We start from the raw sequence: 16,968 nt of genomic DNA on the forward strand, positions 1-16,968 counted from the left end.
ATTGGAACACGAGCAGATCCAATCAGTTAAGCTGGCACTGGCCCTTCAAAACACAATCACCTAATTGCGGTTCTTTTTCAGGCTACAGGGAAATCAATTGTATGTAAATGCCTCCATCCCTCCATTCCTCCATGCTTCTGAATTGTCTCACTGACACCCTCTTCTTCTCCTATATTGCCCCTCAGACTCAGAAAAGACATACAAGTGCAAGCACACAGACACACAGTTAGAGTCCCATTGATCCATCTTAAAAGAAGCCTTAAGGGTAACTCGCATAAGAGCTGTCCAAACAAATGGCTCAGTTTAGCCACGGAGGCAGAAGACATTCGGTGCTATTAATACTCAGTAGTACTGCAGTCCCTTATTCGTCACGTAAGGGAGCCTCCTTCCTTTCCGCTCTGCTGAAAATGTGCAAATGCCTTTTCGTGAATGGGATCACAAAGTGTGTTTTCTTTTATTTCAAAGATTATTTTCGGGGGAAAATGACAGACACTGTTCCTGCGTAAATTATTAGCACTCCTTTGGAGAAAAAAAAAGAGACTTGTAGAAACTGGTGGATATGTGCGAGCACACTGCTTTTAGGTTGACTGAACCCCCGTGAAAGGCTTTGAAGGAGCCGTCTCTCTCTCGCGGGGCTTAAGGTCTTATTTGCATCACTGAGCCAGTTTGGGAACGCTGTTGTTTTGAACAGAACCTCCTTTAATGGAGCTCAATGATGGGTTCAGATTGTTACAAATGGGAGCAGCTAGTCAAGTGGAGGCCTTTTTTATATAAAAAAAAAGGATCTAAAAGAGCAAGGCCGTTCAACCTCGCTGGCCAATGAGCCTAATAGCAACCACACATCAGGTGGATAGGCCACACAATTTAGACCTCCTTGTAACAGTTAAGACTATATATGAATATGAGGGCAGTACTGCTTTTGTTATGGTTTTTAGTCAATTTTGTCAAAGTTTTCATCATGCAACATTGTGGATGTGTAAGAGCCCTGTTAGGTCTAATCATGGTCGGATTAGGCGATTTTCCTTAGGAAGAACTACACGAACTCCCAGGCTGGCGCGAACTACAATTGGAACTACCCCGTAGTCGGCCCTCTCGAATGTCATGTTTCCATAGCGATGTAGGAACCACTGGGCTCATGAGACCCCCGCTGAACCTTGTCAGTGGTGTAGTAAGCCTGCACCTCCTCGTCTGTCCATTTTTTGGCTGATTTCTCCATTTCGCTTGATCGAAATTCTCTAGTGTTGTGCTTGCTACCACACAGGTTGGTTGCTGGCTTATAAATATGGCGCTTGTTGAACACCGAAGTAGTACGCTGGTTGCTTCTGACGTTCAACCAATCAGCATCGAGCCCCGCCCAGCAGGTTTTCAGGGCCGCTCAGAAGTACCTGCCCTAGAACAGGGACTACAGACGTTCCTGTAAAAGTCCCAGTAAGCATTCCGGTCAGGAGTAGTTCCTCTAGTGGAAACACGAGCAAAGCTGCTGGCCCCCTAAAAGGTTCGGGTAGTTCCGCTGGTGGAAAAGCGGCTAAAATCATTACCATCCCCAGCTACAGACACAAATAGTATATGAGCACTGTGTGTCCTCCCCAGCACCCAGTTTGGTTTCACAATAGCACAGGGCAACCCACAACCACACAGCATGTATTACTTTGAAATTATATTCGTTATTTAGACGTGTTAAACTGCCGCCATTTTAGGTCCATTTCGTTCTATACATGTCATGCACAGCACGGTATATACATCTTTAGGAGTCAAAAACACACCTTAATTTAAATAAAACCATCTCACCCCATCATCAGCCACTTCTCCGGTGGCAGCAAGCTAAGTAGGGAACTCCAGACATCCCTCTCCCCAGCAACGCCCTCCAGCTCCTCCAGGGGCATCCCAGGGCATTCCCAGGCCAGATTGGACATGTAGTCCCTCCAGCAAGTTCTGGGTCTACCCTGGGGTCTGCTCCCAGTTGGACGTGCCCAGAAAACCTCCAAAGGAAGGCGAGGAGGCATCCTAATCAAATGCCCGAACCACCTCAACTGGCTCCTTTTGACATGAAGGAGCAGCAGCTCTACTCCAAGCTCCCTCCCGATGTCTGAGCTCAGACACCCTATGGTGGAAACTCATTTCAGCCACTTGTATCTGCGAGCTCACCCTTTCGGTCACTACCCAAACTCATGACCATAGGTGAGGGTTGAAACAAAGATTGACTGGTAAATTGAGAGCTTTGCCTTCCGGCTCAGCTTTCTCTTCACCACAACAGTCCAGTACAATGTCCGCATTACTGCTGATGCTGCACCAATCCGTCTATCAGTCTCACGTTCCATCCTACCCTCACTTGTGAAAAAGACCCCGAGATACTTGAACTCCTTCACTTGAGGCAACAACTCATCCCCAACCAAGTGGGAACAATCCAGCATTTTGCGGTAGAGAACCATGGCCTCAGACTTGGAGGTGCTGACTCTCGTCCCAGCCATTTCACATTCAGCAAACTGTCCCAGTGCGTGCTGGATGTTGCGTTCTGATGAAGCCAACAAAACCACATCATCTGCGAAGAGCAGAGACACAATTCTGAGGTTCCCAAAATGGATACACTCCTCACCTTGGCTGCGTCTTGAGATCCTGTCCATGAATATCACAAACAGAGTCAGAGACAAGGGACAACCTTGGCGGAGTCCAACACCCACTGAAAACGTGTTTGACTTGGTGCCAAGAATATGGACACAGCTCTCACTTTGATTATACAAGGACTGGATGGCTTGTAGCAACTGCCCCGTACCCCATACTCCCGCAGTACCCCCCACAGAGTGCCCTGGGGTACACGGTCATAAGCCTTCTCCAAGTCCACAAAACACATGTCCCATGCCTCCCTCAGCACTTCTGCAAGGGTAAAGAGTTGGTCCGTTGTTCCACAGCCAGGACGAAATCCGCATTGTTCCTCCTGGATCCGAGGCTTGACAGTTGGTTGGAGCCTCTTTTCCAGCACCCTAGAGTAGACTTTCCCAGGGAGGCTGAACAGTGTGATGCCCCGATAATTGGAGCACACCCTCCGGAGCACAATTAAATAAATAAAAATAATAATAATGCGGCTAAATAAAACCGCAGTGAAAAATATCCTACCTAAACCACCAGCTTTCTTGTGGTGTTTGAAGAGAAGTCAAATTCGCGGATGAGTTCCGATTCAACAGTCATGAGTGACATCATCTTCAGGTGTCTCTGTGTCATCCTCATCTAGACATTTGCAAAAAATTACTGTTCTCCCTGGCAGTTGCTGACTGGAAGCGTTAGATAAAGTCTTAACACAACGTATACGTTGGGAAATATTGACTATGATCCACAATCGAGCAATGTTTTCAGAAGTCTAAGCACGTGCTTTTCCATATTGACCACAAAATTGACCTTTGACCTCTATAGCCTACCTACATCATTACGACATTACTTGATTTAATCGGCTAATTTACAAAACATTCGAACATTTCATAATCATACTACATTTTCAAAATCATATTTACTACAATATTTTAAAAACAAAAATGCGTTACTCAAAAAAAAGAAAAAATAACAAAGCCCTGGGCACTTGCCCACTTTGCACATGTGATAATGCTGCTTCTGCTCGTTTATGCGCTAATAAATTAGCGTGTTTGACAGTCATGTTGAACCACACATGCCGGAAGAGGCAATGTTGTTATCTGAATGCGAAGGGAGGCTCACCGTAGTGAAATGTTACAAAACTTAATATGCAGCACTGTTACAAACACCTAGCCTTCTCTATTAGTCATCATCAGTCACCAGCAAGCAAACCTTTTTGTAAATTCACTTCATGCACATTAAATAAAGACTTTTTTTTTTCAAATCCCCTCACCAGTTGTATATATCCTTCCAATGCGTCGTCTCAAGCACAAACTCCATCCAACGACTCACATCTCACATAACCAGAGCTCTCCAAGGGAGCTCTCAAATCCCTTTTGGACCCAATGTTGACAAGCGGTTCTAATCCACACGGAGTAGATGTGTTTGTTTTTGTCCGATGGGGGTGATGTTCACCTTCAGACTTTTTCAGCACAACTCAACTCAAATTGCTGTAGGAAATTAGACCCCTCCCAGCTTCAAATACACACCCATCTGCAGCTGCTTATCCCTTATTATAAGCACATCATTGGACAATAATGGACTATGTTATTTCTCATTTCATGCTCCTTTGTTATATTCTTTAACGTAAGTGCAGGGTGATCAGAAATAATGCTTATCTCTGAACGCTGCACAGTGTGGGATGTGACTATAATAGAGTAGAAGTTCGGGTTAGTTTCATTATCTTTAAAAGCAATATGATGTGGGAGGTGCCGAGCTCCTTGCCAGGAGTCATTAGCTTAAAATAGATGACCTTAGACAGTTAACCACTATTGCATAATGTGCAATGACTCCATGTTGTGTAAAGGAACATCTTATATCTTTATCCCACATAGTAATATGACTTACTAGAAAACCTTAATGAAATGTTTCACTATGTATATTATAAAAAGTAGAACGATAGCATCATCTGTAAGTGTTTTATCCTATCTGTTTTAATAGTGATGATATTACACCGAGATCAGATAAACTTCACAAAGTACAAAACAGTGAACGTGCAGAACAGATTAATATACAGATCTTAAGAACTGGTGTCTTCTGTGGACATCAGAGACATGATAATCTACATCAGCACAATAATGCCAGAAAGAAAACACATTAGCATTACAAACTGCTTCAAGACAATTTCTTTGTTCATCATTTTATTGCAAACTCATCTCTCTGACTTATGACACATTAAACCAACGAGTTTAATTCTGCTGACCTTTGTGTTTTCCTTATTTTCACACACAGCCAACCTGAAGGAGCTGATCTCGCAGACCATGGTGAGCTGGGCCCAGGAGTGTCACATCCAGGACCCGGAGCTGGTCCGCAAGATGTTCAGCCTGTTAAGGAGGCAGTACGACAGCATCGGGGAGCTGCTCCGGGCTATGAGGAAGAGTTACACCATCAGCGCGGCCTCGGTCCAGGACACCATCAACCTGCTGGCCTCCCTGGGTCAGATCAGGTCTTTGCTGTCCGTGCGTATGGGGAAGGAAGAGGAAAAGCTCATGATCGATGGACTGGGGTGGGTGGTGGCCTCCATGTGGCTCACTTGACGCTAAATACACTCTCATAGGCCCATCCCTCATCTGCCATACATGCCATTAGCTTTCTAAGGCCCTCACAGCTCAAATAAGAAAAAAAGAGAAAAACTCAAAACCTTTGACTGACGTGACATTTGACTGACAATTTAAACTCAAATACCACATAAAATGTCAAAAACAAGGGGCATCAGTAGGAAAACTGACCAGTGTTTCTTGAATCTGAAAGTCCTACTTTTATTGATATAAGAAGTCTGTGGAACAATGATAAAAATTCAAGATCAGAGTTTATTTATGCACAGTATGACTTCACCTCTCCTCTCAGCAGCATAAGAATAGGTGACATCATATAATTAAATTTGAATAAGGACATTTAATTAGGGATAACATCTCAGTTGCATAAGTCTTGCCCAGTGATATCAATATAAATACATATATACAATAACACTATACATGCAAGGAATACTAGGGAAAGAAATTGAGCTACCTATAACAATTTCAGGTTTTGGTGTCTTAGTCCTTGGATTCCGACTAGATGTGTTTTCGAGTGCATTGTGTTTGACCCATTAAGAAAGATTAAGTGACAAGTCAGGTGCCCTGATAGCATGGCGGGTGGTCTATTCCGTTGCCTACCAACATGGGGATCACTGGTTTGAATCCCCGTGTTACCTCCTGCTTGGTCAGGTGTCCCTACAGACACAATTGGCCATGTCTGTGGGTGGGAAGCCGGATGTGGAGATGTGTCCTGGTCGCTGCACTAGCGCCTGTTTTGGGGGGGGTGGGGGGAACTGGGGGGGAATAGTGTGATCCTCCCACACGCTACGTCCCCTTGGCGAAACTCCTCACTGTCAGGTGAAAAGAAGCGGCTGGCGACTCCACATGTATCGGAGGAGGCATGTGGTAGTCTGCAGCCCTCCCCGGATCGGCAGAGGGGGTGGAGCAGTGACCAGGATGGCTCTGAAGAGTGGGGTAATTGGCCAAGTACAATTGGGGAGAAAAATCAAACAAAGAAAAAAAAAGATAAAGTGACAATCTACGATGTGTTTCTTTACCTTTACTCCCCTTTCAGTGACATCATGAACAACAAGGTCTTCTATCAGCACCCCAATCTGATGAGAGTGCTCGGCATGCATGAGACTGTCATGGAAGTGATGGTCAATGTGTTGGGTGGGGACAAGTCACAGGTACTGCAAACTTCCATGTGTACAAAGTATTTATCAGTGTGTGTTAGCATGATGTCGCCTTAACTGGCATGTTGAAGATGTTGGTGGTTTGGAGAAATGCTGTCTCAGTGCTGTTTTACCAGACCTGATGTTTATTGGAGAAAAAAAAGTGACTACTTGTATGGCCCTGTTTTTTTCTCGAGCATTTGCATACAGATGGTGTTGCCGGGTTTGTGTGCTCTGATGAAGACGTGGTCCCGGTAGGTGGGCCTTCTCCTCTGGCTGACAGCATCAGAGTCTGGGATGGAGGGTGGAAAGGGCAGAATGTTGCTGGCTGGCTGTCTGTGTGTGAAGGGTTCAGGTCTTTTTAGACATTAATTATGAAAGGAGATGCACAATGGAATGTAAAGCAACAAGCCGATAAGAAGCCAGATAGTTATGAGACGTAACTGTGTAACCAAATAAACAAGATGAGGTTACAACCTAGTGTATGGCTGGACCACCGCTACATTTATTAAACGGCTGTTTTTGCGCAACTAAGCTTAAAAAGTGGTTGTTTTGGGTGTCTGGGTGGCTTGGCGGTCTATTCCGTTGCCTACCAACATGGGTATCGGCGGTTCGAATCCCCGTGTTACCTCCGGCTTGGTCGGGCATCCCTACAGACACTACTGGCCGTGTCTGCGGGTGAGAAGCTGGATGCAGGTATATGTCCTGGTCGCTGCACTAGCACCTCCTCTGGTCGGTCAGGGTGCCTGTCCGGGGGGGAGGGGGATTGGGGGGAATAGCGAGATCCTCTCATGTGCTACGTCCCTCTGGGGAAACTCCTCACTGTCAGGTGAAAAGAAGCGACTGGTGACTCCACATGTATTAGAGGAGGCATGTGGTAGTCTGCAGCCCTCCCCGGATCAGCTGACGGGGTGGACCAGTGACCGGGACGGCTCGGAAGAGTGGGGTAATTGGGCAAAAAAAAATTGATTTGGGAGAAAGGGGGGGGGGAGCAGTTATTTTGACATCGGTTCCATGAACAGCTGATGACGTAATAGAAAACTGTTAGTGCCAATTCGTTTTGAAAGAGCAACGGCCAGTGGGAAAACTGTAGTCTCTTCCCTTGTCTAAGTATCCTTGCGCCTCAGTTTATAAAATACTTACCTACATTTTTACATTTTCTTTTGTATAAGCTTTTTGTTAAAAAAAAAGCTGCAGAAGAGAAACTGAAGAAGAAAAAAACTGAAGAAGAGTGTGCAGGCAGGGTGGAGAAGAGTTTCAGGAGTGATTTGTGACAGAAGGGTACCAGCAAGAGTTAAAAGGGAAGGTTTACAAGATGGTTGTGAGACCAGCTCTGTTATATGGTTTGGAGATGGCGGCACTGACGAAAAGACAGGAGGTGAAGCTGGAGGTGGCAGAGTTGAAGATGCTAAGATTTTTATTGGGAGTGACGAAGATGGACAGGATTAGGAATGAGTATATTAGAGGGACAGCTCAGGTTGGATGGTTTGGAGACAAAGAAAGAGAGGGAAAATTGAGATGGTTTGGACATGTGTGGAGGAGAGATGCTGGTTATATTGGGAGAAGGACACTGAAGATGGAGCTGCCAGGGAAGAGGAAAAGAGGAGGTTTACGGATGTGGTGAGGGAAGACATGCAGGTGACTGGCATGACAGAGGACAGGAAGAGATGGAAACAGATGGCAACCCCTAACGGGAGCAGCTGAAAGTAGTAGTAGTAGTTAAAAAAACTGCATCTTCTTTGTGTTTTTCTTTTTATCTTTCCTTTTCTCTTCCTTGCTTTCTTACGTTTTCCCCTCTCTCTTCCCTTCCGTAGCAGACAGCCAAGGAGAGAACGGTTTCACTTACCTGTGACTATTTGTATGTTCCTGCAGGAAATCGCCTTCCCCAAGATGGTGGCCAGCTGCTGTCGTTTTCTGTGCTATTTCTGCCGGATCAGCCGTCAGAACCAGAAGGCCATGTTTGACCATCTTAGCTACCTCCTGGAGAACAGCAGTGTGGGCCTGGGTAGGTATGGCCACAGCCCCTCACCTCTCTTTCTGTTCTACTGTCAGCATTATCCAGCATGCTGGCCCAAGGATTACTGACAAAAATCTCCATATAATACAGTCAGCAATCAAATGATAGCCAAAAAAGTAAGTAAACATGTTGATTGTATATGTAGTGTGATAGTTTCACCACACGATGGCTATCATGTTCTATTGTGAACCCCTGTACGACGGTCCGACGGACACAAAGGGCCATGTATGTTTTAGAAACTTGCAATGGGATGTACAAAGGGAGGATGCTGAATATTTTTTTTACCGTGTTCTTATTAATACGGGTGGCAACTACATCCCATTGGCCCCACAATGGTAGATATTGAGCACTGCTCCTGCATATGTTAGCCTCGCGCCTCAGAAGAGGTGAGCATCTGTGTGTGTGTGTGTGTGTGTGTGTGTGTGTGTGTGTGTGTGTGTGTGTGTGTGTGTGTGTGTGTGTGTGTGTGTGTGTGTGTGTGTGTGTGTGTGTGTGTGTGTGTGTGTGTGGAGAGGGTGACTCATCTCTAATTCCATCAGAAGATGGTGATGCCACTGTCTCGGTGGCACCCTGCTGGGGAGAGAATGTGTCTCATCTGAATTCATACACACACACACACACACACACACACAAGTCCCTGCACATACTGCAGATTGCTCAAAAGAAAAGGGTGAAATCAATCACGAAATCATTTGATTCTGCTTAGTGATATAGTGTACATATAAACCTTCATAATTTGACCCCCCCCCCCCGAAAAAACAAAAAGAGCGTTTTCCCCAACAGTATACATACATGTCACTGACTACACACTTACATCTACAGAGGCAGAGTAAAAGTCCTCCATAAGCTGCCCTGAACCCTGTGTAACATAACACCAGTATGATAAGCTCTCCAAAGCATTTGCGGAAACTTTGCTTTACACCCAGCTGTTGGCACATTAGCAGCTAGGCAGAGCCATCAGAATGAACAGAAACACTGCCCCCTGTTGTTTTGCAGAGGTTTCCCTCACTGTTTGAAATATTCACTACGTTTTGAGTTTTGGTTTAAAACAGAATCATCTCACCAGTTTTTTTCAGTTTGGCTGTACTATAAAAACAAGTGTAAATGTCAGTATATACGATAAAAAATTAGATATTAAAGTAGACAGAAACTGAGTTGAGCTGTTTGGGTTGCAGCTTCTCCATCGATGAGAGGATCCACGCCTCTAGATGTGGCTGCCTCTTCAGTCATGGACAACAACGGCCTGGCTTTGGCCCTGGAAGAACCTGACCTAGACAAGGTAGGATTTCACCTTAACTTTTGTCCTGCTGCTGTGAGTTTAAGAGCCCACAATGTCTGGTTGATTCAGAGTCTGATTCAGCTAACATTTTAAGTGCTCCATCTACGCTGGGGCTGAGCGGAATTCAATGTGAAGCACTTTGGGTGTCTAGATAAAGCGTTATATAAATGTAATCCATTATTATTATTATTATTATCATATTTTCATTTACATATATATATAGTAATATTAAAGAATGAAAAGAGATTCATAAATTCACAAAATATGTCCACTCCCAGAGACCATTCTGGGTCAACATGGGAAATAATAGTCTATTTACCGATATGTATGACCTTGTATGACCTTCATGGCAAACTATTGGGGTGATTTTAGAGAAATACGTCATCCACCAAATCATCAGATCAGACCATTATTTGTCAGATTTATTTCTACAAGTGTAGTCATAAAAAGCCACCTTGATAGATTTGTTTTTGTCACGCAATAAGAGTTCTAGTCAAACATGACTAATGGGCCCATTTGTCATGTTATGTCATGTTAATGGGCCCACCTCCACTTCCTGTGGGAAGATGGCGCCAATTCACATTTGCAGCGGCCTCACCCAGTAACCATGTGGGAAGGTGGTGGCGCAAACTTACATTTGTGGCAGCCTCACCCAGTACTGTCCATGCAGTGTCTTTGTCCATATCTGCGTTGAGGTTTGTGTCTTCGTTTGATGGCTGGGAGAGCTGGCGCTGGATCGGCTGGGAGAGCTTGGTCTGCTTCATCCTGTGGGCCCAGGGACCACGGTCCTGCCTGGAGCTGTGCTCGAAGAGGAAACACCGAGGGCGGTCTGACAGGACCCAGAAGCAAGGCAGGCTAAGCTAACTGCTAGCCCATACAGACCGGCAGTTCCGATAACACCGAGGGCAGTCTGGTGGCGGCCTCGCCTAGCGTTGACTGTGTTTTTGGTGTCATCGTGTGGAGTGCGAGGAGGTGTGTTGAAGGTGTCTGGCTGGGAGAGCCAGCATTGGATTGGCCAGGGGAACCTGGTCTGCTGTGTCCGGTGGGCCCAGGGGCCACGGCCCTGCCTGTAGCTGTGCCTGAAGAGGATACACCGAGGGGAGTTTGACAGGATGTGGAAGCGGGGCAGGCTAAGCTAACTGCTAGCCCATGCAGACCGGCAGTTCCGATAACACCGAGGGTGGTCTTCCAGCGGCCTTGCCTAACGTTGACTGTGTTTTTGATGTCATCGTGTGGAGTGCGGAGAGGTGTGTCGAGGGTGTCTGGCTGAGAGAACTGGCATTGGAATGGCTGGGGGAGCCTGGTCTGGTGCGTCCAGTGGGCCCATGGACCACGGCTCTGCCCGGAGCTGCACCCGAGGGGGAAGCACCGAGGGCAGTCTGACAGGACGTGGAACCGGGGCAGGCTAAGCTAACTGCTAGCCCATGCAAATCGGCAGTTCTGACAGTCATCCTGGCGTTCGCTCTCTTGGACAGTGAAACTTTTTTTTTGTTGATATGTCCGATATATGTGTTTTTGTAGTTTTTTTTTTATAATTTGGATATATGTGTTCTTGTAGTTTGGATGTGTTTTTGTCTTTGTGTTGCACTGCTGTGGGCTGGGGGAGATGATATTTCATTTCATTTCATGTACGCAAGTGCATGAAATGACAAATAAATGTTCCTGATTCCTGAATATGCCTTACATTGTGTATATTGCAGTGTCGATTCTGAAATGATTCACTGTTGAGCCCTAACCGACGTGTAAATCAGAGCTGAATGCATATTTAGCATTGATGTGATTTCATCTACCTATAGGTGGTGACCTACTTGGCAGGCTGTGGCCTCCAGAGTTGTCCCATGCTCCTCGCTAAAGGATACCCAGACATCGGCTGGAACCCCATCGAGGGAGAACGTTACCTCTCCTTTCTACGCTTCGCTGTGTTCGTTAACGGTATGACTAGTCTCTCTCTTTCGCTCTCTCTCTCTCTCTCTCTCTCTCTCTCTCTCTCTCTCTCTCTCTCTCTCTCTCTCTCTCTCTCTCTCTCTCTCTCTCTCTCTCTCTCTCTCTCTCTCTCTCTCTCTCTCTCTCTCTCTCACTCACTCACTCACTCACTCACTCACTCACTCACTCACTCGACACATTAAGGAAAAGTATACCACGTGTCAGGCTAATTATTGGCCAGCATAGGTCGAGACAAATTGAAAAACCCTCTTTCATCCTTCCAAGTCTGCCCAGAGCTTTAGCCTCAGGCTTAGGACTTGTTGGGCCCTATGGGGAAGTCTGGCCCTTTGTTCATATTTTGGAAATGTGAAAAAATCCCTGGCCGAAAGACTCTGCAAGTAATTATTTTGCTCCCTGACTGTGAGGTGGCAATGTGTTAGATGACCCGCATGCCCGTTTTATGCCCATTGCTTCGAGTGTTTCATTAGAAATGTGTTATCTTATATAACAGATATTAACAATGCATATGTATATATATATATTCTTGCATGTATTCATCCACATCCACCCACATGATTTTGTGTGCATGTGTGTGTGTGTGTTCCAGGGGAGAGTGTGGAGGAGAACTCCAGTGTGGTGGTCAAGCTGCTGATCCGTCGTCCTGAATGTTTTGGCCCTGCCCTGAGGGGAGAGGGGGGGAACGGCTTGCTGGCAGCCATGAAGGAGGCCATCAAGATTTCAGAGACTCCAGCTCTGGACCTGCCAGGCTCTGTGCAGGGAGTCAGCTCAGACGCGTAAGTCTCAAAAGAAGGAACAGCTTATGAAGCAATTGTTGGAACTTATTTTTTTAGAAAAACACCAACTAGCTTCCATGTGGGTTGTTACTGTATTATCTCCCGCTGTAATGTCAACACCAAGGGGTAATTTGAAAACTGCATCTGTGGTTGCGTCAACAGGTCTGCTGATGGTGATGACGAGGAGGAGGTAGTCCACATGGGTAATGCCATCATGTCCTTCTACTCTGCCCTCATTGACCTGTTGGGACGCTGTGCCCCGGAGATGCACGTACGTATTAGTGCCTTATAATTTAGATTCATTTCATTTTGTTTTGCTGCTCTCCTCATCCTGATCCCACGCTTCTTTCCAATCACTTCCTTTGGTGCCGCTCAGCTGATAAACAAGGGGAAAGGAGAAGCCCTGCGAATCCGTGCCATCCTGCGCTCCCTGGTGCCCACTGAGGACCTAGTTGGCATCATCAGCATACCCCTGAGAATGCCAATCATCAACAAAGGTACTCGTCTAGGATTTCCTTGCTCTGTTTACACATGATGGCACACAATTAGTGTTCATCAATCCATCAGGGGGCCATTTTGCATTTATTTGTTCAATGCAGCAGGACATCAACCTCAAAGCACAACCGCTACCAAACTGTGAACATTCAAAGTCAGGCGGAAGGTTATTGAATTCATCTTGCCGCTTCATGCCTCATCAGCGGAGCGTTTTACTGCTCACTCCCGTAGCGCTGAGCGAGTCAGATCATCTCCGTAGCAGGCAGTTTTGCTCTGTTGATTGATCTGCATAAGCACGGTGACACTCGCCTCTTAAATTCGCTGCCGCGAGCGCTGCCTGCAGCACAAACCCGTGACTACAAGCCTGGAGCAGAGGCAGTGAACCATGACTCCACCAGAAAACTCTCATCCACAAGTTGAGCACTACCTAATGAATACGCATGGCGCTCTTAATCCAAAAGGACTTGTCATTATCTCTAGGCTATTCTGACTGGATTCCCTTGCTTCACAGCTGTGAGGATTAGACTGGTAACAACGGTGGAATCAATTTGTGCTTATGTTGAAAAATAAGTGTTATTATCCCTATTAACTATTTCAGCTTATTGTTTCCTTCTGTTTTGTTATCTACTTTGTGTCTTCCTCTCTCGGTCCACCACTCCTAGATGGGTCGGTGACTGAGCCAGACATGTCAGCCAATTTCTGTCCAGACCACAAGGCCCCCATGGTGCTGTTTTTGGACAGGGTGTATGGTATTGAGGACCAGAGCTTCCTTCTACACCTGCTGGAGGTGGGCTTTCTGCTGGACCTGAGGGCCTCTGCTTCACTGGACACGGTAGGTGGAACGAGCGGTACCGAGGTCAAAATTAATTGAATGGGCTGCTTCCTTAATGTTACTTTCATTACAGAGTCCCAAGATCAATATTATCGGACAACTTTTTATAGTTAATGAAGAAACCTTCATTAAGCTCCTGTTCAGATCTCTGTTCAGTCAACTTATGCGACATTTTATTGAGTCGGAATTTCTTCCTTTATATCACACTTTTTTCTTGTACTTTATTGCAGTATATATTAGCATTTGCACCATAAAATTCAGTTTCAAGATAATTGCATCTACGTGAAGAGGGAACGGCGAAGGAGAGAGGGAAGGACCATCCCTGAACCGAAGGGGGGGCTATGAGTACATCTGTCACCATCTTACAATCATCATCATCGGTGGTCACTCGGGGTTGAGTATGATCGTCCACCCTCTGTGTCCCTCTGGGTCCTCAGATGAGCGTAGAGGCCGATCCTGGAGCTGCATAACAGGGGGACACCTGCGTGTGACAGCTTTTTATGTGGAGTGGCTGATGTGCCTGCAGCCACCACACGGTCCTTGGCAGGGGGTGGCCAGAGTCCAATGGCATGGAGAACCAAGACAATTGGGGACTACCCTCTGTTGCAGCCTTCATCCACCTTCACTGCCATTGTGACCTGGAGGCATCTTCCGCCAGTTCCGTCATTGAGATCTTTGTTGGATCGCGCTTTGTCTGGAACCTCCCTCTTGACCTATCCACTTTGGGTGACCCTAGCAGGAGCCAAGCTCTGGATGGCATAGCTCTTGGAATCATTGATACACGCAAGCTTCTCCACCGCAGCAAGGTGGTGATCCAGGAGGGGAATCTCAGCATCTTACAATGCTGTGATTGCAACTATTCCCCAGTCCTCTGTGGGTAGTACACATGGCCATTATAACTCAAATTAACAGTCACAGTAATTTGCATATGAAACCATATGAAACAATATTTACATATGAAACCGATCGTTGGTTTTGGTCGTTGGGCCACTGTACTGTTTATAAGGGTGGGGATACCTGCAGTAAGTGAGACTGAAGAGGTCACTTAGATGAGTGATGAAACGTTTCTCTCTCAATAAACATTGTGTCCAGATGAACTGATTCAACTTTCTGGAAAGATAATTACAGTATTTTTTGCCACAAACAATATGACATTCTAATATATAAAAACAACAAATATTGCTCCGGCAAATATAATGAGTCTAAAAGGCAAAAAATAACAGACTAAATAAATGAATAAATATTAAATAAATAAATAAAAGAAATAGGTTCATATTTCTGCTTTCCAATTTTTTTTTTTATTGAGCTGACAATGTTTATTTCTTTAATCTTGGTAGTTAAGCCATTTACCTCATTTTCTTTTCAATTCTGCATCCTAATTTCATATTTCATAAGTTCTTTCGATTTCTAGTGTGTCCTCTACAGTTGATTTTCACTTTATTATCGATGATGGTCTTTGGTTCGATCATGACTTCGTCTCCTGCTTCATGGCTGCTACACATAATATGTTATATCGGTGCTTTACTGAACCCCTGGTGATGTTGGATTAACTTAATTAATGAAATTAATTTTCCTCACACTTATCAACAACAACGTTTTATCCTTAATATTTAAGGAGTTGAAGTAAATTTCAGACCAACTTTGAAATCGAGGGGCGTCTGGGTAGCGTAGCGGTCTATTCCGTTGCCTACCAACACGGGGATCGCCGGTTTGAATCCCCAGGTTACCACCGGCTTGGTCGGGTGTCCCTACAGACACAACTGGCCGTGTCTGTGGATGGGAAGCCGGATGTGGGTATATGTCCTGGTTGCTGCACTAGCGCCTCCTATGGTCAGTTGGGGCTCCTGTTCAGGGTGGAGGGGGAACTTGGGGGGAATAGCGTGATCCTCCCACGCACTACGTCCCCCTGGTGAAACGCCTCACTGTCAGGTGAAAAGAAGTGGCTGGTAACTCCACATGTATCAGAGGGGATATGTGGTAGTCTGCAGCCCTCCCTGGATCGGCAGAGGAGGTGGAGCAGTGACCAGGATGGCTCAGCGAACGGGGTGATTGGCCGGATACAATTGGGGAGAAAAAGGGGACCCCCCCCCCAAAAAAGGGTTTTTAATGTAGTCAAAGCTTGTGGGAATAGTGGACTCATCCAATCTAGCGTTGGAAGTTTATGACCTGAATGTGTGTACATGTTGGTTTTGTGTGTGTGTTTGTGTGTGTGTGTGTGTATGTTTATGTTGTGTGTTAGCGGAAGTTAACCTCTAGTGAGGTAATAAGAAGCAAGGAGAGACGGCTGGAAAATCCCTGTTAGTCTGTTCTGGAGGTCCCCGAGGCAAGCCTTTATGCACCAGCCAGCAGTGTTAATGTGACGACAGCTAAGAATAGCCCGTCAGCCGCCATTGGTGCTTAGTGATGTCAGACAAAACAGAACACCGAGCCACCGTGAGAATCATTCAGGGTTACACGCCAAAACTCAGTTCATCTATCGGCAAGTCAGAAGTTGCCTGATTCAAATGCAGCACGACGCCGGCCGGTGCAGAAAGCTAATCTGGTATCACAGAGCTGCTGAATATGTTTTTCTCTCTTGAATAGAGCTGCCCCCCCCCTCAGTTTAGCATGCTGGTTGTGTTTTCACTCACCGTCACCAAGCGCCTGAAGGTGAATGTTAAATACTTGTAGTTATATGGAAGTTTTCTCTGGAAATTATCTGGGTTTTTGGGGGGTATTTTGTTACCACTGCAAGATCATACATATGTCATTTACATGAGCAGTCCGCTTTAACCTTGTCAAGCCCACACCTAGTTTTATTTCCACTCGCTTCTCTTCGGCGTTGAGACGTAATACAAATAACGCCCGATGTTACATTCTTGATACCTAAGTGACATTTAGCAAGAGTACAACTCAGCAACAACTGAATGCTTTACGTCTGAATTTCCAGAAGATGCTTCTTACCTCCCATTAGCCTTGTACATGCAATGAAATTTTGAAAATTCACATTACAAATTGGACAAGAATATCTGTTAATAGAGGGTGCACATCACGTTTATCACAATTTAAGGGATGCAGCTTTTCCTCTGTCATTGACGAACCTCAAATGCATTAATTTGACACCAAAATGAGTTAGGTCTGTGCAAAAGTGCCATCAGTAATGAATTATTATGAGTATTATTTTTTTAGCTGTTATTGATAACAAAAAGACTGGTGAAAGTTGGTGTGTCAGAACAGAAACACCTCAGCATTAAAAGGTTAAACTGGCAATTAAAAACAGTTGTTTGACATTCTAGAAGTGGGGAATTCTAAATGTTGATGTAACCGTCATGTCTTGCG

The 16,968-nt window shown here is 45.5% G+C and overlaps 1 protein-coding gene across 1 annotated transcript in view; it reads left to right on the top strand.

The window, feature by feature from the left end:
- The window catches only part of LOC130125987 (ryanodine receptor 3-like), a 158,721-nt gene that overhangs the window by 95,950 nt on the left and 45,803 nt on the right, over positions 1 to 16,968 (top strand). Inside the window, exons 42-50 of the mRNA XM_056295363.1 lie at positions 4,852 to 5,125; positions 6,211 to 6,325; positions 8,183 to 8,315; positions 9,503 to 9,606; positions 11,403 to 11,538; positions 12,137 to 12,323; positions 12,486 to 12,594; positions 12,700 to 12,820; positions 13,481 to 13,650. Coding sequence (XP_056151338.1) covers positions 4,852 to 5,125; positions 6,211 to 6,325; positions 8,183 to 8,315; positions 9,503 to 9,606; positions 11,403 to 11,538; positions 12,137 to 12,323; positions 12,486 to 12,594; positions 12,700 to 12,820; positions 13,481 to 13,650 — 1,349 coding nt within the window. The remainder of the gene's footprint in view (positions 1 to 4,851; positions 5,126 to 6,210; positions 6,326 to 8,182; positions 8,316 to 9,502; positions 9,607 to 11,402; positions 11,539 to 12,136; positions 12,324 to 12,485; positions 12,595 to 12,699; positions 12,821 to 13,480; positions 13,651 to 16,968) is intronic.

This window comes from Lampris incognitus, chromosome 16 (assembly GCF_029633865.1).
Source record: "Lampris incognitus isolate fLamInc1 chromosome 16, fLamInc1.hap2, whole genome shotgun sequence".
In the NCBI taxonomy this organism is placed as follows: Eukaryota; Metazoa; Chordata; class Actinopteri; order Lampriformes; family Lampridae; genus Lampris; species Lampris incognitus.